This window comes from Stenella coeruleoalba, assembly GCF_951394435.1.
Source record: "Stenella coeruleoalba genome assembly, chromosome: 1".
NCBI lineage: Eukaryota > Metazoa > Chordata > Mammalia > Artiodactyla > Delphinidae > Stenella > Stenella coeruleoalba.
The window spans coordinates 180,959,507-180,985,253 of record NC_137169.1 but is presented as its reverse complement, the minus strand read 5'-3'; the positions used below and the strand labels follow the sequence as shown (position 1 = coordinate 180,985,253).

General features: G+C 34.6%; 1 protein-coding gene across 5 annotated transcripts in view; it reads right to left on the bottom strand.

The window, feature by feature from the left end:
- Positions 1-25,747, bottom strand: part of COP1 (COP1 E3 ubiquitin ligase) — a 273,591-nt gene that overhangs the window by 73,838 nt on the left and 174,006 nt on the right. For all 5 annotated transcript variants that reach the window (XM_079916606.1, XM_079916607.1, XM_079916608.1 and 2 more), the window contains one exon: positions 20,604-20,720. In XM_079916606.1, coding sequence (XP_079772732.1) covers positions 20,604-20,720 — 117 coding nt within the window. The remainder of the gene's footprint in view (positions 1-20,603; positions 20,721-25,747) is intronic.

The window sequence follows — 25,747 nt, the reverse complement described above, 5'->3', positions numbered from 1 at the left end:
AGAGCAGTGAAAATACTCTATATGATACTATGATGATGAATACATTTGTCCAAATCCACAGAATGTACAACACCACAAGTGAACTGGTGATTATGATGTGTCAATGTATATTCATCAATTGTAACAAATGTACTACTCTGGAGGGAGATATTGATAATTGGGGGTTATGCATGGGTAGGGCAGGAGGCATAGGGGAACTCTCTGTTATCTCCCTCTCAATTTTGGTGTGAACCTAAAACTGTACTAAAAAAAAAAAAAAAGTCTTTAAAAAGAAGTCTCAGTTATGTAACAATATATTTTCCCAAAATTAAAAACAAAAACTCAGTTAAGAAAAAGTAGCAGAAACATTTATAATATCCTCCCTGGCTTAACTTACTTAGAACTTCAGGATATAAAACTGATTAAAGTAAGAGCTGCTCTGGTTAGAGCCCAGGGAGGAACAGGAGCCCTTTTCTAAGCCTCTTCTCTCCCTACATTTGGCTTTCCTTCCCCCCTGCCAACTCTTGAGAAATCTGAAGAGACAGAATTTGAAAATTAATAATTTTATTATTGATCACTATGAAAAAATGACTTCCTCTATTTTTTCCCAAATTTATCTCTATTTATGGTAGGGAGAGAGTATATTAATGAATTTTTAATGCTTAATTCCAAAGTTCATGGGCAAATAAATACTTTTACAAATCGCTACTATGACCACTCCCAAATCCAGTTCAAAATATCAATAACACCTATTTTTTTCAATATCTATTTGTGTATGTTCATGATTTGTTGGTTTTAATTATCTCTGATGGAAGAAAATGTGTTTCCCCTAAAAGAGTTTCTCTTGTGCTGTCTCTAAAACTAGACCGGCAACAGGGAAAATATTGTTTAAATCTTCATACTCACTAATATGACCCAGTACAATGTTCTATACATAGACATTAGTGGTTAAACAATGATATCATTGTAAGCTTTATCAGTTGGAAACGCAGAAAAATATGTATCACGTATAGAAAAGTCTTAATGTTTGTGTTTGTTATTTGAATTCATCTGAAAGTATACACAATGAATTACTTGTGGAATATATAGTTTTATTACCATACTGCTGTAGTAGGTTACAGATAAACATAAACCACACAATCTAAAATATTCACAGTGGCTTATAAAACATTAAATAAGCACAAAATGTGGGCAAAATTTCCTGGTTTCACAGTTTGCCTTCTTTAGAATCAGTCTCTACATAACAAAATGTGTGTTAATTACCAGGGATTTTTAAGGATCTGTTTTCCTCTTCTGCTTAGTAGGTGATATTTTTTAAACAATTAGATTTTTATAAAATTATTCAAACATCATAAATCTAAATTCAGAGGCAATGTCTTGCAAATCTAAATGGCTGTAGAAATATAAAATGGGCATGCCCACACTAGAAATAAAAGACTGAAATACATACTCAAAATGCAGTATAGAAAATTATTTCCTCAACGTAGTAGAAAATTATTTCCTAGTTTGCTAAGTTTATGTATAGCCAAACTAACCACCTGTAAAAATATGTGAATATTTACTTTGTGAGAATTAATTTGCTTCAGTCTTTACTCATCTGCTTTACTTCAATCTCTTTTCACAAAATGGTTGTCTAAATTAATGGTAGTAGGAAAGAACCAAAAGAAAAAAAAAAAAACTAAATAGTTTTTATACAGCATTTAGCTGAAAACCTTTAAAATTTTAATAAAATAACCCAATCAGGGGATTTGGTCTTTGAACTGGTAAATTTAATTTGTTTCAATTTACTGTGTTCAGATTAGTCAGATGTTTGGATTAACTCTCATCACCTTAGTTTTTACTTTTTATCCTGGCTTTTTCTATGGTTCTTCATTTCCTTGTTTCCTGCCTGCTATAGATTGAGTTCTTTTTAATACAGATTGAGTTTTCTCTCCTACTGTAGGTTTCGAAGTAGAGATTCTATTTCTATTCTTTAATGATTATGCTTAAAATTGTAGAATGAACGTATGACTTGAAGAACAAAGTTAATTAATATTGTTACACAGATTATACAAAAACCTTAGATTGTTTTCCATTTCATCAATACTCCTCCAAAACCTCGGTTACACTTTGTCCAAATTTTTACTTCCATCTTTTTAAAACATCCAAATTAGTCTCATTTTTCTATTATTGTTGTTGTTGTTTTATTCAGTCAATGCTAAGATTTACCCACATTTATGAATTTCTTTGCTCACAAGATTTCACTCCTTGTATTTTATTCAATTCTTGATGTAATTCTCTTCTTTTGTCTGTTTCTCTGTGGTGGGGGCAAGAAGAAGCATCCTATGCCATGAAGTCAGTGGTTAGAATTCTCAGGGGTCCAGCTCCTCTCTACCACTCAGAGCCCAGGCTAAGACAAAGTTTCTGGAGATTTCCCCATGTAGATACGCAGATAGGCAATTACAACACCCTAGGTACACACTTCCCAGGTCCACACCACCTGTTCCCTCCCCACTAACTCTTCAATATCCAGGTCTCTGGATTACTGAGGCCAGCAACTTTCCATCACCACCAGGCAACATAACTTCAGCTCACATGTTTACTTCTCTGGTTTTTCTATTCTGCTTTGTTTGTGACCCTTTGTGATTTCAATACTTTATAAGCTATGCATCTAAAATAATATTTTATATATTTTATCTAAAATAATGATTATGTAAAATAAATAAAATGTTTATTGGCAGAGGATTTTCAGTTTATCTAGTCTATCACACTGTTAGAACCAGAACTCCCTTTTGAGAATTTTATTACTTCAATTGGTATAACCATTTGTGGCAAGTTTCAAAATAAAAGACTGATTAACCCTTCACTACATCAAGTAACTACTTTTCTGGTGTATTTCACAGCTGTCCCTCCATTTCCAGAGGTACTTTCATCCAACCCAGGGTATTATTATTAATATAAAGTATATTTCTATATTAAGTGTCTTTCTATAGCAAGTGTCTTTCTATAGCAGTAATATAATAGGTAGACTCCATGCAAGTAAATGATTGAAAACTAATCTAAAATGGAGAATTTAAGTGCAAAAGATAATGTAGATTTGGGGTTCAGTCTATTTAATGACCTCCTTTATGCTTTTTTTAAAGTCATAATGAATCCTATTATCTCAATAATAACAGTTCATAAGAAAAAACAATTTGGTTTTTCTCTTTTACTAGACAGATTTGGTCCTTATGTTTTGCTAAATGCTATTAAAACAGAGACTTAGTATTTTAATTCAGTTATGTTCATCAGACAAAAACAGCTTTCTTACTATGACATATAAAGGGCCTTCATTATTTAGCCTACATCTGCATTTCCAAATTCTTGTTCCACCAATTCAGGAACCTGTAAATATTTTTAGCATAGTTATTCTTGTCCCAGGAGAAGACAGAGGGGTACACATGAAAATGATATAAGGAGCAATTTCAGAATACAAATGCTTGGTCTCCTCTCTGAAGATTCTAATTCAGTAGGTCTATGATAGGGCCCAGACATGAATAATGTTTCAGCTTCTCAAAAAAGACTGATATGTCTCATAATGTAAAAACACTATTCTAATGCTATTTTTTTACAACATACTATAACTTATTTGCTTGTCTGCCTTATCTAACTGTAACATCTTGAGGGGTAGGATTATTTATTTTTGTATACATAGTAACAAATACAAAGTTATTTTAAAAATAAGTGTTTGTGAAGTTAATAAATCAATGATATAATTCTGAGGAAAAGAATTCCGTATCCTGATTAATGTGATAGAGGGGGTAATTTTTTTTTTCTAATGGCACATGGTCTAGTTCCTCTAATCACTATTTACTTTCCCTTTAGGGACTATAAGAAATCTTTAGATATATGTTACACATTGGATAAGCAGATCTGTAATTAAAGTGGAGACTACAAAGTTCATGTGCTTAGGCTGATCAGTATCATAACATTCTATTTGTGGATCCGGAGTGCAGCTAAGTATCACTTACCTGGTGGTCTCACAAGATGTTTCAACCCAGAATGACCACAGCTTCCTAATACTAACACACCCCTACTATGTGTCTTCTAATATACTTTTATTCAGAATTCAGTATTCTAGAGTTATACAAAATCAAGTGGCTGCTTTTGTTTCTATTTTCTGCAATTTATATCTGGAATAGAACCATCTTTTTGTATCCATGCATCCATCCTCCACCTAACCATCTGTCCATCCATCCATGCAGGTAGGGTTATTAACATCTTAAACTTATCACAGTTCCAGAGCTAATTAAACCACAGTTTTTGGTTGCTTGAAAAATCTTTGTTTTTATTTGTAAAAAAAGATTTTTTGGCTGGATACAGAATTAGGGGTTAAAAAAACTTTTTAGCACTTTAAATGTGTGGTGGGTCCATTGGTTTTTGGTCTATATAGTTTATAATGAGAAGGTTGCTATAACTTTTATCTTTCACAGTATATTTCTCTGTCTTCAAGATTTTTCTTTGTTTTGGACATTTTGACTATGATATACCTAGGTATTTTTGGTCTGTTTGTTTTTATTGTGTTTGAGGTTCTGTGAACTTCTGGTATCTAAGGTTGGTTACCTTTCACCCATCTTGAAAAATTCTTGATCTTTATCTCTTCAAATATTTCTTCTTTCCTTTTCTTTCCTTCTGCTTTTACAACTCCAATTACAAGTATGTTTGACTGTCTGACATTGTCCAGCAACTCTTTGCTACTGTGTTCTGTCTTTCCCTCCCGCTCTTTTCTTTGTGTTTCACTCTGGATAATTTCTATTGACCTATCTTCAAGTTCATCTAGTTTTTTCTTAGTTTGTATCCAATCTGCTGATAAGCACATCAAAGAAGTCTTTGTTTCCGACATTAAGATTTGTATTTCTAGTATTCCCATTTCACTTTTAAAAAATACTTTGCATTTCTCAGGTGAAATTCTTCATCTTTTCAAGCACATTGTTTATCTTTCCCACTGGATCCTTTAACATGTAATCATTTATTTTAAAATTTCTGTCTCATACCCCAACATCTGCGTTATCTATAAAACGAATGAGTCCTTTGAGTCTTGACAACAGGATGCTTATTCTTACTTATTTGTATACCACATACTTTTAAATTAAAGGTAAGAGATCATACATAGAACAGTAGACTCTGAGGTAAACAGTATTTCTGCCTGGAAATGAGGACCTCTTTTTCTGTCAGGCAATTAGTGTGATGGAATCAACTATCCTAGTCAGTGGTTGAGCTGAGTTTTGGTTTTGGTTGTTAAGCTCACTGTTGTTAAGTGCATCACAGGCTTCAAATTTTTCCAGCAATGAGCTGTCATCACTTTGTGCTTAGTGTGGTCCTGGGGCAAGAGAAACTCTTCTCAGTATTCCTGCTCTACTGTTACTTTTCAACAATTCCTGCATGTCTGAGCCTAGGAGAGGGTCTTTCTCCATGTTACTGCCCCTCCCCTGGTGGTAGAGGACTCTTTCTTGTTTTTCTGGTGATAGGATTCTGTTCGGAGAGGGGTTCTCAGTTCTTCTGTTCCATCATGAGTCCTAGGAAGGGTGCAAATGCCTGAGTTTCTGGTATGGGGCTTCTTAAGCATTCCAACCCCTCACCATCATGGCAGGCAAATTCTACACAGCATCTGAGGCAGGTCTTAGACAAGAGAGAGTTTTCATGCCACTCAATCAGTAGTAGTAGATCTCTGCTTTGTATGATGCAGGATCCTGAGCCCAAGAAGTTTTCCTGCTTCTCTCCTAAGAGCTTAAAGCTTCTGCTCGATATGAGAAGAGGGTCTGGAGAAAAAGGTGATATTTTGTGCTGGTCTTTCATCAAGAACTCATCACTTCATGAACTTCTGACTGTCACTGATGCAGGTTACTGTCTTGCCTCATTTATTTTGTGAGCAGCCAGTGGAGGGCCATGGAGAAAAGCTTATGAGTAAGTGTGCATTCCTCTTTTGTTCTGGACTTCTAATTATTCTACACTGCTATGCCAGCCCACACTTGGCCTTTAAGAATGTGTTAACATTTTAGCTCATTTCTTCTTACCAGCTTCTATGGTGGCTACTTCTTCCTCTTGTGGTCTGCAAATGTTCATATGTCCTATCTTTCCTTGGAGGGGCTTGGCATTCCTTGGAATTCAGTTACCCTGCCTTGTGACTTCAGCTCTCTGACAGGCAGGGGTCAAGAAAAGTTATAATTTTGTAGCTCATATAGTTTTGCTGTTTTTAAGATGAGGGTAGCATTTCTCATGGAAGAGAAAAAGAAGGAAAGAGAAAAAGAAGTAAGGGGAGTTGAGAGAAAGCACTAGAGAACATGAGCAAGCATGAGCAAGCAAGAGCGCATGTACAGGCAAGGAAAAAAGTTTCTGAGATTCTGAACTTCTTTCTACAACCACAGATGGTTCTACAATAGTTGAGAGAGTTCAGGTTTTCAGATTCATGCATGAATTTATGAAAAAATCCACATCTTACTAAAACTCCTTGATTTATATCATAAAAATACATATTTCTTTACAATTAAAATATTTAATTTTTTATTTAATGTTGTGCAATAACTCATTTAAAGACTAATCTAACAATTAAAGCATTTAGCACCTGATTTTTGACTAGTAATAGCCACTCATTGATTCTCTGCCACCTACAATGATCTATCTATATCTGTCCCAAAATTAACTAACCAAGTAGACTTCTAATTTTTTTCTAAAAGAATACTAAAAAACTATACCCTCATAAATTTTTAAATCAATGTCTAAAATTTTTCATCATTTGCCATTTATAACATATTTAAATGACATTTTAAAATATGAATTAAGTATATCTAATGAAATCTAAACATCACAGTAATTTGATGTCAAACATCATCCACTAAAAAATATACAGAAACAAGATATTCTTTAAGAGTGGAAAACTTCACATAATCTTTTCCTTGAATTTGTATTTTTGTTCCCCTTGCAAAATAAAATGTATCCCATAGATTTTATACTTTTTTTTTTTTTTTTTTTTTTTGCGGTACGCGGGCCTCTCACTGTTGTGGCCTCTCCCGTTGCGGAGCACAGGCTCCAGACGCGCAGGCTCAGCGGCCATGGCTCGCAGGTCCAGCTGCTCCGCGGCATGTGGGATCTTCCCGGACCGGGGCACGAACCTGTGCCCCCTGCATCGGCAGGTGGACTCTCAACCACTGCGCCACCAGGGAAGCCCTAAACTGTCTTTTTAGGTTAAGTCTTGTTTAGCATTCTCTCTTCTTTGAAAAAAGGATGTATATAATACAAACATTAATTTAATTTTCTGTGACCAAAATGCTCTAATTGTAAGATATTTTCTCCATTTGAGTTACTATTAAAATTATCAGTATACAATTGATAAAAAACAACAAATCTTGATAATTATTAAACAAAAGTAATATTTTATTAGAAATACAGGTTGTGGCACACCCTCTCTCTCTGCCTTTTGTACTGACTGTGTTCTGGTAACTACAAATGAATATTACCTACTCTTAGAATTCCATTCTTATTGTTCAGCATTAATTCTATTCCTATAGTTCATTTATATATTTATACAGATACAGTCATAGAAATGTAAAATTTCCTCACTAATGTCATTCAATTTTTTAAATCCCAAGTTTGTGCCAAAATTCACACAGCCACTTATTATCAAAAATATTTTTAATGATCTGACATCTTTATTGGACCAGTCTTTAATTTTTTATTGAATACAAAGAACTGGAACCATCTACCTTGCTACCTAGTAATGAAGAGTATTTTAAAATCAGAATTTTTGCAAAGTACTAAAACGGGTTTACCAACATCAAATCAAATGTGCAGAAACACAATCCCTTATCCCAAGCACTTGGGGCAGATAAGTTTCATAATTCTGAATTTTTCAGACTTTGAAAGGAAATATGCTTCATATTATGCAACACTCCAAGTAAGGTCTATGTCCACACTCTGTAATCAAATACATTAATATTTCTACTGGAAAACTTATGAACAATTACATGAAGTAGGATATATAAAGATAAGTAGCTCTGCTCTATATCTAATCATGCCATCAAATGAAAGTGAGTTTTTGGAATTCAGAGTTTTCTAGATTTTCAAATCGCAGATAATGGACTATGGACCAGTATTAATTACACCTGTTTATTTGTCCAACTGAAGTAAGAAGATCTACGTTCAATATTTGGTGCTAATGGCTTCTTTGCTTTGCTCCCATGGAGCTTGAGAATAAGGAACAATGCAAACGTTTTTTGACAATACTCAGAAGAAGAAAAAAGTCCTTTAAAGAAAAAAAAAACTTCACCCACCTTCACTCTCTTACTCAACAAATACCTAAAGTAAAAGAACTCAAAGTACAAAATATATTTTTTCTAATGCCATGTTTCTTAATAGAAATACCTGTAAGGCAAAGAATGACAGCAAGTTACTCTAGTAACATTTAGAAGAAACATCCCTTTGTCAGATAATCCTGAGGGTTTTACAACCTGGTAAAATGTACGATGTTAAGGTTCATGATAATGAGAAATATGTTTTTCTCTTGTAAAACAGAAAAAAGCTATTATAAAAGTTGAAATATGGGGACTTCCCTGGCGGTCCAGTGGTTAAGACTTCACCTTCTGGGGACTTCCCTGGTGGCGCCTGCCAATGTAGGGGACACAGGTTTGAACCCTGGTCTAGGAAGATCCCACATGCTGCAGAGCAACTAAGCCCGTGCTCCACAACTACTGAAGCTTGTGCTCCAGAGCCTGCATGCCACAAATACTGAGCCCAAGTGCCACAACTACTGAAGCCCGCGCTCCTAGAGCCTGTGCTCCACAACAAGAGAAGCCACCAAAATGAGAAGCCTGTACACTGCAACGAAGAGTAGGCCCTGCTCCCCGCAGCTAGAGAAAGTCCACGCACAGCAATGAAGACCCAATGCAGCCTAATTAATTAATTAATTTAAAAAATTAAAAGACTTCACCTTCCAATGCAGGGGGTGCGGGTTCGATCCCTGGTCGAGGAGCTAAGACCCCCACATGCCTCGTGGCCAAAAAAGCAAAACAAAAAACAAGAAGCAATACTGGAACAAATTCAATAAAGACTTTAAAAATGGTCCACATCAAAAAAAAAAAAAAAAAACTTAAAAAAAAATAGTTGAAGTGGAAAAGGAGAACTGGAATGATACCTCAGGCTTCACTATCAGGCATATCAACTTACGTATGAAATTTGAGGACCTAAAAGTTGATGTTCTTAAATCTGTAAGTTTCTACACAAACCCTAAATGCTTTTAGTGCTCCATCAGGGTTTTCTTACTCCAGTTTGGAGACCTTTGCTTCAGATTACATGTCAAGTATTTAAGCATGTACTTCTATATGTGAAGATTTTATAAAGCATGTGCCTAAAGGTAGCAGAGTATTTTTACATAGATTTTTTTTCCTGTGCTTTCAGACAAGTGGAATCCAGTGAATGTGATATAGTTGGCTAAAGTACACTGATACTCTATAAGTGATGATTTTTTATAAACAGAAGATGATTAGAGCCTTGATAATTATGTAGAGAAATAGCCTTTATTCATTCAATATCATAAAATTTCCCAGAACAGTGTACTAATTAGCCATTGCCACAAAATTGCTGTGTAACAAACTATTCTAAATTTTAGTAGCTTAGAACAGTCATTTGTTTTCACAGATCTGAGGGACAGCTTAGGGTTGGCTGATTTTAGTAGAGCTTATTTGTCTGGAGGTTGGATGATTTGGCTGGGGCAAGTCAGTACCACCCCAAGTGGCTTTCTTCCTCCCCCTGGGACCAGTAGCTAGCTTGAGTATGTTCTCTTCATGGTGATGGCAGAGGGGGAAGAGTAAGCAAGCCCAACTGTGAAAGCATATTTCAAACTTCTGGTCAATTTCACACCTAACCATCACTTGGGCCAAAGCAAGTCACATGGCCAAGTCCAGAGTCAGGGTGGAGTTGTTTCCCACAGTGGGAAAGCACTGTTTAGTGTCAAAGTACATAAATACAGGGAAGGATAAAGAACTGAAACCAAAAATGCAATTTAATATAAATATTAAAATCTGAAACAAATCTTTCAGCATCTTATAATAGCTTAATATTGATTAATAGAGACCAATTAAATTGGCTCTTGGCTCTGTTGTTAAAGTAAAATTTGTAGAGTCTAAAACACAGTTTATATAGCTTAAGATGAATTCAGAACCACTAGAGGAAGAAGTGACTCTTAAAATACTAAGAGGTGCAAGCACTGAATTTTCACCTTAGACGGTCACAGAAAGATGAAATGATTATCACTAAACAGAAAGAAAGCTAGCTTAGATAGGATTTCGAGCTTTTGGTTTGTAATACTCACATGCAATCTATATGTTCTATTTTAAACTAAGATCTCTAGGGGGATAAAGAATAGTCACATTTTATTTAATTCAATTAAGCCCTTTAAGATAATATTTTAACCATGGTCTCTGTCTAGTGATATCTAACTCAGACACGAGTACCTAAATTTTATATTTTCTGGAGCAGCCCTTTACAATATAGCCTATTCTCCAATCCTCATTCTAATTCTCCCACTAAAGAAATAATCTATAAATTACATGATTCATCACTCTACTACTGTGTTAAGTATCAATATATTAAAAAAAAACTAACCTTGCAAACAAAATGTGAAAACACCAAATAAATATTTAAATTCAGAAAAAATGATTTCAATTTTTTAACATAGGTTTTTCAAAAATATTTAAAGTATTTCATATGACAGATTTACAATGATCTAAAACAGTAAGCCACATTTAGAAGTCAATTTTTTAAAACCTCTATGAGGAAAAACACATTTTCTGGAACGCTTTAAGTAAATCACGTATATCAGGATGTAAAAACCTTCTCTTATTGAGTGAATATCTGAATAAACAATGACAATCTTATCTATTCTGGCATTAAGCTTATTCTAAAAATTCCCTTAAACATAACCCATCCTAGCTGTCTGTAGGTGCTTGCAGAAAGGAACATAAATGATGTAGCTGAAACTGAAGTGTTAGTGGCTTACTGGGAAGAGAAACAACAAAAATTGATGAAGTCTCAATCTTTTATTAAAAAAAAAAAAAAGAAAGACTACCATGTATTTTTATTCACTTAAACCATTTTCACTTATAACTGCCAAAAGCTCAATTATAAGAAGTTTCTGTTGTAATATCTTAAAAGTATTTAATGATATATTTTATGAATTTTCTATATGCTAAATTTTTAGCATTTGTTTAAATTAGTCTACATCTTTTCCATCTTTTTAAAAAAATTTCTTTCTGATTTGGAAAGTAGCCTGCATATAGACAGTTTATAAACATGTGAAAAGTTTCAACATCTTTGTAACTACTACAGTGATTACAACTACAATATTAAAGCCTCCTGTACATCACATTTTTTTTTCCTCCTTCTGAGAGGTAACTGCTATATTTGAAGTTAGAACAATTATTTCCTTTTTTTTTTTTTAGTGGTTTGACCACATATTCCTATGGTCAATGTACATATTCCTAAACACTGTAGTTTGTTTTACATGCTCATGAATAGAATTGTACTGTGCATTTTTCTGTGACTTTCATTCAACATTTATTATGCTTGTTACTCATCCACATCAGTTCATGGAGCTGCAGTTCATTCATTTTCACTGTTGAATGTTCTACAGTGTGAATATGCAACTACATACATTATTTAAATACATGTTTCTCTAGGGCAAGGTTTCTCAAACTTTAGAATTACCTGGGGAGCCTGTTAAAAAACAGGTTCCTGGGGTCCACCTTCAGAAATTCTGATTCAGTAGGTCTTGGTCAGGGTGTTAGAATTTGCATTTCTTACAAGCTCCTAGGTGATGCTGATGCTGTGCAGAATACGCTTTGAAGAGCAAAGCTGTAGGATGTATTTATCATTTCCTTATTTATTTGAAAGAGTTCTTCATGTAATATAGATATGAAGAATTCTGTCATTTATATGTGTTCTACATATTTTCTCCCAATTAATGACTTTTTAAGAAATTATTTTCCAGGTATTATTTGGTAAATAGACGTTTTTAATTTTACTGTAGCCAAATTTATCTACCTTTTATTTATGGCTTATACTTTTTGTATCTTAAAGCCGTCCCTATTACAAGATCATGAAGATATTCTCTCTTAACTCATTTTCTAAATACTTTATATTTTGCTATTCACATCTAGGTTGTGTGGTGACCTGGAATCGACTGTGTATTGTATGGCGCATGAATTACAACATCATTTTCCCACACCAATTGTCCAACTATGAAAATTCCATATTTTCCAAACTCCTATGCAATATGATCTTTGCCAGGTATCAAACATCCATGCATTTGTAAGTCTATTTTTGGTTCTGTTCCACTAGTCTATCTATTCCTGTGCCAAAATAAAACTGTTTTCATTTATCTTTCCTTATCCTTGTTTTAAATGTGTCTCTTGTAAAGAGTATATTATTGCATTTTGAACATTTTAACTAGTCTGTTAATCTGCACCTTTAACTTGCAGCTGTTAAGTCGTTTCCATTTACAATAATTAGATACATCTGAATTTCTATCAGCTTATTTTCTGTTTTTTAGCTATCCCAAATATTCTATGCTTCTCCCCCTTTCCATTCTCATTTCCTTTAGGATTAGCCAAATATTCTACTCCTCCCCCCCGACCCCAGTAATAATTTGAATTTTGTGCTTTGCTTCTATTATTTTAATGATCTTTCTAGAAAGCGTATCATGTATTTTGTACTTTCCCGTGTTTGTAGTGACTGCTCAATATTAGTTTCAAAAAATGAATGATCATGTCTATCATATTAGTAACAACTGAATAATAAATGCCTGACTTTAAAATATCTCCGCATTTAATATGAATATAAAATTTCCTGTGAAGCACATTTTTTAAAAAGATCTAGCTAAACGACACTTACAGCCTGGAAGGCAAGACAGACATAAACAGGTGAAAGATTTACTAGGTGCCTCAAAGTTGTTCTTAAATTCTAGACTATCAAAAGTAGATTTTACAACAAAATAATAGAATAGTTTGTTTCTTGAATATTGGCGTTATGCATGCCACCTCCATTTGCATTCACACAGATTACTTAGAAACTTGAAAACAAAATGTCCTTGATGTAGTATAGGTAACTGAAACACATGTTCATGAATGCTCTGATGCTAATTAAGATTTATTAAATAAATATTCAGACATTTAATTTATTTAGATGTGAAGGAAAAGACATCCCCACTGGCAACCACTATATAAAATAAAAAACAAGGCAGATTTATGAACCTAACAAACCTAAAATATTTCCCATTAAATAAAGAAGACAGAAAAAATGTTTAAGATATCCTGAGCACTTACATATCTATCAAGTTTCTCCATGTTAGCTCTATAAAATGAAACTAAACTAAACACCAGGTTCTTAAGTTGAAAGGGATGAATTATATTTTGGGGACAGATATAGGAGGAAGGCATGGAAGAGCAGAAGGTAGTCCCAAAATTCACATCAGAGATCTAAAGATAACCTAAAACTATGTGTATTTTACATAATGTACATGTTCATCTTTTAGAATCCATCTTGATTTTTAAAAAACAACAAATATTCTAAAAAAGAAAAATACTTATTGGTCATCTCCACAAAAAAAGCTCCCTATCTATGGAAAGACACTGGTAAAAGTATTTTAAGAAGTACCTCTGAAGAGACAATTTAATAATGTGTGATCAAGGGGAACTTAAGCTTTATCTGTAACATATCAAAGTTGAGAATGAGGATTTAACCTTGTACTACTTGTATAATTAAATATAAACAATTTTTAAATGATTACATACATTTTTTAAAGTAGAAGATACATATGTAAGATACGTAGTCTCAACTTTACTGAGAATCAAGAAATCTTTATGAAAGACGAAGCTTTATAAAAATTCTTCTCAGTGAAAATTTTCAAAGAATAAACAACATAAGTCAAGTATAAGGAACACTGAAGGCAATCATGGAGTGCCTAGAACAGGAAGCAAAGGACTCTGTATTTATTCTTTAAACAATAAGAAACCACTGCAAGTTTGAGAGTCAGGAAAGTAATATCAGTACTTAAAAATTAATTAATCAACAAAACCAAACCAACCAAAAAGGTCATTTTTTCCTTTTGAAGACTAAGAGTTATCACATATCAATCGCAAAAACTAGGAAGTATTGAAAATGGGAAAACAAATGGTATATGTTTATGTGTATGAACTGTTTAGTTTGCTGACAGTAACAAAGAGTTTACAGCAACCAAAACTGAAAATGTTTGTTGAGAACACAGTTTAAATAGAATATTTCAGAATTCCTGTTTGTTTGTTCTAGAAACATTATTCCTTCCCAGTGAATATGTTATTAGTATAAATATCAATCTTGAATCAGAATAATATGAATCTTACCTTTGATTTATATCACTAATTTCTGGGGGGAAAAACACAACTATTATTACTTTAAAGAATATAACTTAGGAGTACCCACATTTCCTATCTGTTATACTAATTACAGTTTTAAAACTTGCAAAATGCTTCAAGTTAGTAAGCAAGCAACTCTACCATTCTATTAAAACCACAGATGGTTAGTAGTTCTATTTATTTTAGTCTTACAATGTTCTCTCAAACTGGCTTTAGAGAAGATGAATTGGAAAGAAATGGTTTTTCTACCTTTTTCTACTCAATAAGAAAACATCATGTAGTAATCAGCTAACAAGACAATTAATAAACACCTTTACCGTTAGGTCAAAAAACTTGCTCTGCTGAATGGATACAAAAACAAGACCGTATATATGTTGTCTACAAGAGACCCACTTCAGACCTAGGGACACACCACACACAGATTGAAAGTGAGGGGATGGAAAAAGATATTCCATGCAAAAGGAAATCAAAAGAAAGCTGGAGGGATTCCCTGGTGGTGCAGTGGTTGAGAATCTGCCTGCTAATGCAGGGGACACGGGTTCGAGACCTGGTCTGGGAGGATGCCACATGCCGCAGGGCAACTAGGCCCGTGAGCCACAACTACTGAGCCTGCGCGTCTGGAGCCTGTGCTCCACAACAAGAGAGGCCGCGATAGTGAGAGGCCTGTGCACAGTGATGAAGAGTGGCTCCCGCTTGCCACAACTAGAGAAAGCCCTCACACAGAAACGAAGACCCAACACAGCAAAAATAAATTAATTAATAAACCTCCACCCCCAACATCTTCTAAAAAAAAAAAAAAAAAAGAAAGAAAGCTGCAGTAGCAATTCTCATATCAGACAAAATAGACTTTAAAATAAAGACTATTACAAGAGACAAGGAAGGACACTACATAATGATCAAGGGATCAATCCAAGAAGAAGATATAACAAATATAGATATATATGCACCCAACATAGGAGCACCTCAATACATAAGGCAACTGCTTACAGCTATAAAAGAGGAAATCGACAGTGACACAATAATAGTGGGGAATTTTAACACCTCACTTACACCAAATGACAGATCAAACAAACAGAAAATTAATAAGAAAACACAAGCTTTAAATGACACAACAGACCTGATAGATTTAATTGATATTTATAGGACATTCCATCCAAAAACAGCAGATTACACTTTCTTCTCAAGTGCGCATGGAACAATCTCCAGGATAGATCATACCTTGGGTCACAATTCAAGCCTCAGTAAATCTAAGAAAATTGAAATCATATCAAGCATCTTTTCTGATCACAACGCTATGAGATTAGAAATCAATTACAGGGAAAAAAACGTAAAAAACACAAACACACGGAGGCTGAACAATACATTATTAAATAACAAAGAGATCAATGAAGAAATCAAAGAGCAAATCAAAAAACACCTAGAGACAAATGAAAATGAAAACACGACTATCCAAAACCTATGGGATGCAGCAAAAGCAGTTCTAAGAGGGAAGTTTATAGCAATACAATCCTACCTCAAGAAACAAGAAAAATCTCAAATAAACAACCTAACCTTACACCTAAAGCAACTAAAGAAAGAACAAACAAAACCCAAAGTTAGCAGAAGGAAAGAAATCATAAAAATCAGAACAAAAATTAATGAAATAGAAACAAACAATGCAATAACAAACATCAATAAAACTAAAAGTTGGTTCTTTGAGAAGATTAACAAAATTGATAAACCATTAGCCAGACTCATCCAGAAAAAGAGAGAGAGGACTCAAATCAATAAAATTAGAAATGAAAGAGGAGAAGTTACAACAGACACCGAAGAAATACAAAGCATCCTAAGAGACCACTACAAGCAACTCTATGCCAATAAAATGGACAACCTGGAAGAAATGGACAAATTCTTAGAAAGGCATAGCCTTCCAAGACTGAACGAGGAAAAAACAGAAAATATGAACAGACCAATCACAAGTAATGAAGTTGAAACTGTGATTAAAAACCTTCCAACAAACAAAAGTCCACGACCACATGGTTTCACAGGTGAATTCTATCAAACATTTAGAGAAGAGTTAACACCCATCCTTCTCAAACTCTTCCAAAAAACTGCAGAGGAAGGAACACTCCCAAACTCATTATAGGAGGCCACCATCACCCTGATACCAAAACTAGACAAAGATACTACCAAAAAAGAAATTTACAGAACAATATCACTCATGAATATACATGCAAAATTCCTCAACAAATAACTAGCTAACAGAATCCAACAACACATTAAAAGGATCATACACCATGATCAAGTGGGATATATCCCAGAGATGCAAGGATTCTTCAATATATGCAAATCAATCAATGTGATACACCATACTAACAAACTGAAGAAGAAAAACCAAATGATCACCACAATAGATGCAGAAAAAGCTTCTGACAAAATTCAACACCCATTTATGATAAAAACTCTCCAGAAAGTGGGCACAGACGGAACCTACCTCAACATAATAAAGGCCATATACGACAAACCCACAGCAAACATCATTCTCAGTGGAGAAAAACTGAAAGCATTTCCTCTAAGATAAGGAAGAAGACAAGGATATCCACTCTTACCACTATTATTCAACATAGTTTTGGAAGTTCAAGCCACAGCAATCAGAGAAGAAAAAGAAATAAAATGAATACAAATTGGAAAAGAAGTAAAACTGTCACTGTTTGCAGATGACATGATACTATACATAGAGAATCCTAAAGATGCCACCAATAAACTACTAGAGCTAATCAATGAATTCGGTAAAGTAGCAGGATACAAATTTAATGCACAGAAATCTCTTGCATTCCTATACACTCATGATGAAAAATCTTAAAGAGAAATTAAGGAAACACTCCCATTTACCACTGCAACAACAAAAAATAAAATACCTAGGAATAAACCTAGGTAGGAAGACAAAAGACCTGTATGCAGAAAACTATAAGACACTGATGAAAGAAATTAAAAACACAAAAAGATGAGGAGATATACCATGTTTTTGGATTGGAAGAATCAACATTGTGAAAACGACTATACTACCAAAACAATCTACAGATTCAATGCAATCCCTGTCAAATTACCAAAGGCATTTTTTACAGAACTAGAACAAATAATCTTAAAATTTGTATGCAGGCACAAAAGACCCTGAATAGCCAAAGCAATCTTGCGGGAAAAAAAGAGAGCTGGAGGAATCAGACTCCCTGACTTCAGACTATACTACATGCTACAGTAACCAAGACAATATCGTTCTGGCACAAAAACAGAAATAAAGATCAATGGAACAGGATAGACAGCCTCGAGATAAACCCACAAAACTATGGTCAACTAATCTATGACAAACGAGGCAAGGATATACAGTGGTGAAAAAACAGTCTCTTCAATAAATGGATGAAGAGTGGCTCCTGCTTGCCGCAACTAGAGAAAGCCCTCGCACAGAAACGAAGACCCAACAAAGCAAAAATAAATAAATAATAAAAATAAAGGAATTCCTTAAAAAAAAAAAAAAAAAAAGACAGTATGGTACTGGCACAAAACCTGGAATATAGATCAACAGAATAGGATAGAAAGCCCAGAGATAAACCCACACACATATGGTCACCGTATCTTTGATAAAGGAGGGAAGAATATACAATGGGGAAGATACAGACTCTTCAATAAGTGGTGCTGGGAAAACTGGACAGCTACATGTAAAAGAATCAAATTAGAACACTTCCTAACACCATACACAAAAATAAAGTCAAAATGGATTAAAGACCTAAATGTAAGGCTAGACACTATAATCTCTTAGAGGAAAACATAGGCAGAACACTCTATGACATAAATCACAGCAAGATCCTTTTTGACCCACCTCCTAGAGAAATGAAAATAAAAACAAAAATAAACAAATGGGACCTAATGAAACTTAAAAGCTTTTGCACAGCAAAGGAATAACTAAACAAGATGAAAAGACAACTTTCAGAATGGGAGAAAATAGATGCAAATGAAGCAACTGACAAAGGACTAATCTCCAAAATTTAGAAGCGGCTCCTGCAGCTCAATATCATAAAAACAAACAACCCAATCCAAAGATGGGCAGAAGACCTAAACAGACATTTCTCCAAAGAAGATATACAGATTGCCAACAAACACTTGAAAGGACGCTCAACATCACTAACCATTAGAGAAATGCAAATCAAAACTCTGATGAGGTAGCACCTCACAAAAGTCAGAATGGCCATCATCAAAAAATCCACAAACAATAAAGGCTGGAGAGCGTGTGGAGAAAAGGGAACCCTCTTGCACTGTTGGTGGGAATGTAAATTGATACAGCCACTATGCAGAACAGTATGGAGGTTCCTTAAAAAACTACAAATAGAACTACTATACAACCAAGCAATCCCACTACTGGGAATATACCCTGAGAAAACCATAATTCAAAAAGAGTCATGTACCACAGTGTTCATTGCAGCTCTATTTACAATAGCCAGGACATGGAAGCAACCTAAGTGTCCATTGACAGATGAATGGATAAAGAAGATGTGGCACATAGATACAATGGAATATTACTCAGTCATAAGAAGAAACGAAACTGAGTCATTTGTCGTGAGGTGGATGGACCTAGAGTGTGTCATACAGAGTGAAGTAAGTCAGAAAGAGAAAAACAGTACCATATGCTAACACATATATATGGAATCTTAAAAAGAAAAAAAAAAAAGAAGGTTATGAAGAACCTAGGAGCAGGAGAGGAATAAAGATGCAGACGTAGAGAATGGACTTGAGGACATGGACGGGGAGGGGGAAGGGTCAGCCCGGATGAAGTGAGAGAGTGGCATGGACTTATATACACTACCAAATGTAAAATAGATAGCTAGTGGGAAGCTGCTGCACTGCATGGGGAGATCAGCTGGGTGCTCTGTGACCACCTAGAGGGGTGGGATAGGGAGGGTGGGAGGGAGATGCAAGAGGGAGGAGATATGGGGATATATGTATACATATAGCTGATTCACTCTGTTATAAAGCAGAAACTAACACACCATTGTAAAGCAATTATACTCCAATAAAGATGTTAAAAAAGAAATAAAAACTCGTAACCAAAAAAAAAAATTGATGGCCATTGGTGAGTATGTTTATAATATTAAAAACTCAAAAAGCTACTCTAATTAAATCACTGATAAAAAATTAATAATAATAACTAAATAATTATTGAGCATCATTTTCGAAGAGCTTTACAGACAGCATCTTCCTTTCATAATCGTCATAAGAGACCCAAAAGGCTATCTCTATTTTAAAGATAAGGAACTTGCGGAGAGAAGTTAATCAATTTGCCCAAAGTAACATTTCTAGTCAGAGACAAAACAGGGATTTAAATAAGGGAATAGTAGGTCCCAATGGAAAAGAGCAGCATGTGAGGGGGAAAAAAAAATCTATCTGCTAATGAAAAGAGAATTCTACCCACATATACATGTTCATCCATACCCTCCTGGAATTTAATTATGAAATTATGCCAGTATGCAAGTGAAATAAATAGTAAGTTGGAATAAGGAAAAGATGTTATGACAAATTAAGATTTAAATTTACCTTTTTACAAGGTAATATTGTGTTCATGATATGGTGCTAGATTATCTTTTTTTTTTTTTTTTTTACTCAAGATTATCAATAAAAAAAGGAATCAAGAATCAAGGAGATTTAACAATGCTAAAGTTAAATTACAGTTGTTTACTGCTTTAGTAAACATTCAAGGTAGGAATTCAGATATAGAAGACAAAGGAATTATGAGTAAAAGTGACCATATAATTTATCTTCCAACCCATAACACTTTTGAGAATGAAAGAAAGCCCTATCAGTAATTATGATGGTAAGACAAATTGAAGGAATTATTAGGTTTCCTTTAATTAAAAAAAAAAGGTTTCCTGTGTCTAAACAATACAGCTTCATTGTTTAAATATCATTATGACCTAAGTTTGTAAACAAATAAGCATTATTCATGCATGCAAAGACTCAGAGGAACAGCAACAAAAATAATCAACAAACCCATCTCTATGTATTAGACATGGGAGACAGAACACTGAAATTAAGGCACAGCAATTAATGAGTAAAAATGGCATACCACATAGTTCTAATTTAGAGTATAATAATGAAAACAAAGTTTAAACCTACAAAGAAAGTTATTCATTTTAAAACGTTCTTTTATCTTAGTCATGAAAACCAACAACAAAAGAAGACAAATCTTTCATTTCTTACCTGCACAGCCGAAAGCCAGATGGTATCTAGAAGAGGGGCTGAATTTAACACAGCACACGTTAGCCTTCGCCTCAATGCTTGCCACCGAGTTGTCTAGGTTGGTAGACCATAGCTTCACTAAGAGTAAGGAACAATAAAAATGAAAATAAACAATACATAGGCCAGTGCTTCTGTAACTGAGAAAGTCTGCTTATTGCTACAGCTGTCTTTTCATGCTAATCTAAGCATTTTGGTTTACTAGGATCAAAAATGTTTAACCTGAATGAACGAATAATAGAACAGTATATTTAAACCAACAGAACTTAGTTTCAAAGTCAGAAAATATTACATAATCAATATATCTCATAACTAAGGCATAAAAGACAGGTTAAAACAAAGCAATCTGAAATACATGTGTATTTGCCTTAGTATTCTTTAAATAGTGTGTGTGTGTGTGTGTGTGTGTGTGTGTGTGTGTATGAGTAAGGCAACTACATGGTTTATCGTCCAGCCTATTACACTTTTGAGAACCTCACATACACACATACACACACATTTTCACATGTACGATATATATCAGATTGTATATATGATATAAACACAAATATCTTTTAAAGTACCTGGGAGCAGTTCTTATTTCATCTTTCAATTAAGAATTCCATGATTTTAAAATTTTACATGGGAACTTAGTTGTATGATTTAGTACGTCTAAAGTAACAGATGACAGAATTGCTTAGCTGAACTTTAAAATTTTGCTTTAATATTTGATATTTAGTCCATTCCAATGGTATATATTGAGATTTGTAAGGATTAGGGAGTGAAAAGCTGACTGATCAGAGCAGGTCAGATCTGAAAACAGAAGTATAAAAGTGAGATGTTATCTTGTGAGTTACCAGAGCAACCATATCATTTTTAAACAAAAATGTCCTAGTAGACACTAGAATACAAATAGACTTTCAAGATACAGGTTACGATCCTGGTTGCACATTAGGATTAATAACAAACATTAACAACAACAACAACAACAAAAGCCTTCCTAACCCATCATTCTATGGGTCCCAATGTCTCATCAGGACAGTGCCCAGATGGGGTCCAGGTATTGGTGGTTTTTTAAAAAGCTCTCCGGGGGCTTCCCTGGTAGCGCAATGGTTAAGAATCCACCTGCCAGTGCAGGGGACACGGGTTCAAGCCCTGGTCCAGGAAGATCTCACATGCCTCAGAGCAACTAAGCCTGTGTGCCACAACTACTGAGCCCATGTGCCACAACTACTGAAGCCCGCGCACCTAGAGCCTGTGCTCCACAACAAGAGAAGCCAATGCAATGAGAAGCCTGCATACTGCAATGAAGACCCAACGCAGCCAAAAATAAATAAATTAATTTTTTAAAAAAAGCTTTCTGAGTGATTCTAATGTGTAAAGCAGAGTTGAAAACCAAAATATAGAGCTGGAGGCATAATAAAATTTTAGAATCTTTTTAGGATTATTAATACAGTGATCTTTAAATAGGAGTGAAAAACATAAAAATGGTTCCAACAACTACCACTTCTATGAATGTTATTTCATAAGAATAGAGACTTCCTCTGTGTGAACAGGATCATTTATCTTCTATGAATAGAATTTCACAAGAATAGAAAATTTCTTTAAATATGTGAAACCTCTGAATAAAAATTAATCATTAAAAAAAATTATTTAAAACCTGATGAATTGGGCTTCCCTGGTGGCGCAGTGGTTGAGAGTCTGCCTGCCGACGCAGGGGACACGGGTTTGTGCCCTGGTCCGGCAGGATCCCACATGTCGCGGAGCGGCTGGGCCCATGAGCCATGGCCGCTGAGCCTGCGCGTCCGGGGCCTGTGCTCCGCAACAGGACAGGCCACAACAGTGAGAGGCCTGCGTACCGCAAAAAAAAAAACCAAAGAAAATACCTGATGAATCTATTAGCCTTCCCAGAGAAACATAAGATACTCATTACTAAAATAAAAAAATAACAGTTTTAAATAGAAATGTTTGATTTGTTTCATGTTATTTTCCAATAGGAATCGTGCTATTTCAGTCAACATACAATTGTTCAGGCAATTAAGATACACAATTCTGAGATGAGATGGCTAGCTGTAATTAAAAGTCTGCATGTCAAATAGTACTTATAGATTAGAATATCAAGTGGTAGGACTGTACTCTAACAGTGTGGCAAGCCAAAGTTAATCCACAACAAATATTTATGAAGCACCTACTAATCCCATAACCTCACTACTAATCACTAAGAACCTTTAAAAACAAGGATTATATATCAGTGTTTCATGACTATTAAATATGAGTAGTCATAAAAATGAACCAGAACTAACAGAACAACAGCTAACTTAGAAGTGAGGTCTTCTTTTTTATTTCAAAGTAATTTTCTCAATGGAGTAATCATTTACATTTTAAAAATAAGACATAATGGTAACCACCATGGTTATAATTTTCAACACATAAGATATTAGAATCTAATATAACTGTCTGAACTGTAAGGATACCTAAGGTTTAAAATACTATAAAGATACACTGAATATATAAAGCATAGAAAAGAAAAATGCACAAGGAATACAATACTGTTATTAAGTTATTAGTTATTAAAGAGAACAGGTATTGTGGATTAAATTGTTCTCCACAAAAAGATACGTTGAAGTCCTAACACTAGGTACCTATGAGTGTCAACTTATTTTGAAATAGGGTCTTTACAGATGTAATCAAGTTAAGATGAGGTCATACTGGAATAGGATGGGCCCTAAATCCAATGACTGATACCTTTATAAGGCGAGGGAGACTTGGCTACAGAGGCAAAGAGTGAAGAAGGCAATGTGTAGAGAGAGGCAGAAATTGGATGCAGCTACAAGTAAAAGAATGCCAAGGACTGCTACGTAACCACCAGAAGCTAGGAAGGCAGCAAGGACGGATTCTTCCCTAGAGTCTTCAGAGGGAGAATGGCCCTGCCAATACCTTACTCCGGGCTTCTAAGCCTGTAGTACTGTGAGAGAATAAATTTCTATTGTAGGAGCCAGGCATGTAGTGGTACACTGCTATGGCAGCCCTAGGGAACTAATATAACAGATATGATGAAATAACATTAAAATCAACTTAATATCCTAAGATAACATCATAGGTCAAAAGGTAAAATAGTATAATCTTTTGGAGAAAGAAATCAATAAAAGTACCGGAAGAAAATGTCTAAGACTGGGAATTCCCTGGCGGCCCAGTGGTTAGGACTTGGCGCTCTCACCTCCAGGGGCCTGGGTTTGATCCCTGTTAAGAGGAACTAAGATCTGCAAGCTGCGTGGTGTGGCCAAAAAAAAAAAAAAATGTCTAAGACAAATATAAATGAGATGTTCTTCACAATAAGGAACTATGGTTCCTTTCTCCGTAAAAGTCTGATAGTAAGAATTTCTTTTAACTACAAAATTACAGTCTCAACATTTATTGTGAAAATTCCTTTTGGCAAGAAAAAACAAAGGCGAATTTAAAAGAAAATATCCTCAAGGTGAAGAGCTAAAGCAATTAAATCAAACAAAACACACTGCCCTTATTTAGTCTCCTGTGACACTCAGAAAAAAATCAAAATAGTGACTCCTAGGAAAATCATGTCAAAATGTAGGAGACTAAAAAAAAAAAAAACTTGTTCTGAGTACTATCTAGCTCCCTTTAGGAAATGAATTTTTTACTTATAACTAAGTGTTTTATTACAAGTTTGATTAATGTTAATAGGTAAAGAAAAATTTTTGGTTTTTTGTTTTTCTGGTTTTTTGAGTATCACCTGAATCTTAAGTCCCATTAAAAAGTCCTGAATTTAAAAAAATCCAACTACCCTAGAGGATTGGTGAGGTTTATCATCTACAAATCTTTAAAGTCTGGGTTAAACACTCCCTAAGTTCTTTTGTTCAAAATTATTTTTTCCAAAAACAGAACACATTACATATCTATAATAATGTCAGTACCAATTTCAATGTGCAGGATTTATGTTTCTGAGCTTTTCAGACTGGGTCCACCGTATATCTATTTGCACAAAGCTTCCTAAGAAAGAATTCATTGTAAAAGATAAAGGAAACAGGCCCAGGAGTTTGACACAATAAGAAAGCCTGTCTTTAGTGAGAATGTGCAAGTATGAGTATGATTCATATCTGGTACTACTGAACCCACTTCTGAACTACTGTCTAGATCCTACAGAAAACACAATGAATTAAAAGGGAGAATGCTGCTTCACCCAAAACTATCATAAACATCTATACTATCTGATAAGCCTAAAAAAGTGTAAAAGATTAAACACAAAGATGTGTACTTTGACAATGCTAATTATCAAACGTAAGTTTTTCTTTTAAACTTCATCAGAGAGAAAACAGGCCTTGTCACATTAGTTAGCTAGTGTTGCACAGCAAATTGCCCCAAAACTTAGCAACTTAAAACAACAAAATTTACTATGTCACATAGTTTCTGAGAATCAGGAATCTCCAGGCAGCTTGGCTGGGTGCTTTTGGCTCCCCGTGTCAAGGCTCAGAGGTCACAGTAAAGCTGAGCTGAAGAGTTCGTTTCAAAGTTCACTCAACACAGCTCTTGGCGTGAGGATTCGGTTCCCCACCATTTGGGCTTATGATACAGCTAGCTTCTCCCAAACCAAGTGAATGGAAAGAGAATAATGAAGACAGATAAACTAATTTCAGAAGGGACATACCTTCATTTCTACAGTATTCTGCTATCATGCAGACTGGAGCAATGGGGAAGCAGGGGAACTAAACAAGTGTGGGAATAATAGAAACCAAAGATCACTGGGGTCCATCTGGGATGCTGGCCAACACAAGCCTTTTAATTTCTTTTGGATCCAGGAGATATTATACTTAGTAGAGTTATAACTTATGGGAATGTAACTGTTATCATAATGCTGTTTATTTATTATGTTGCAGTTCATTTTTTAGTCCTCTGATGATAAGAAGTGGAAGCATTTCATTCAGTATGAGTTAAGTAAAATTAATTTTTGAAATTTACCAAGATTTCAAATTCAGCACTTTTACATTAACATATACAACTATGAAAATTTGGAATAAATCAGGCTAAATTTAGGGTGTCCTAAAGCCTAAATTCTTAAAACTCATATGTGGAGGGGAAAAAACCTTTAAAGAATGTGCTGGGCTTCCCTGGTGGCG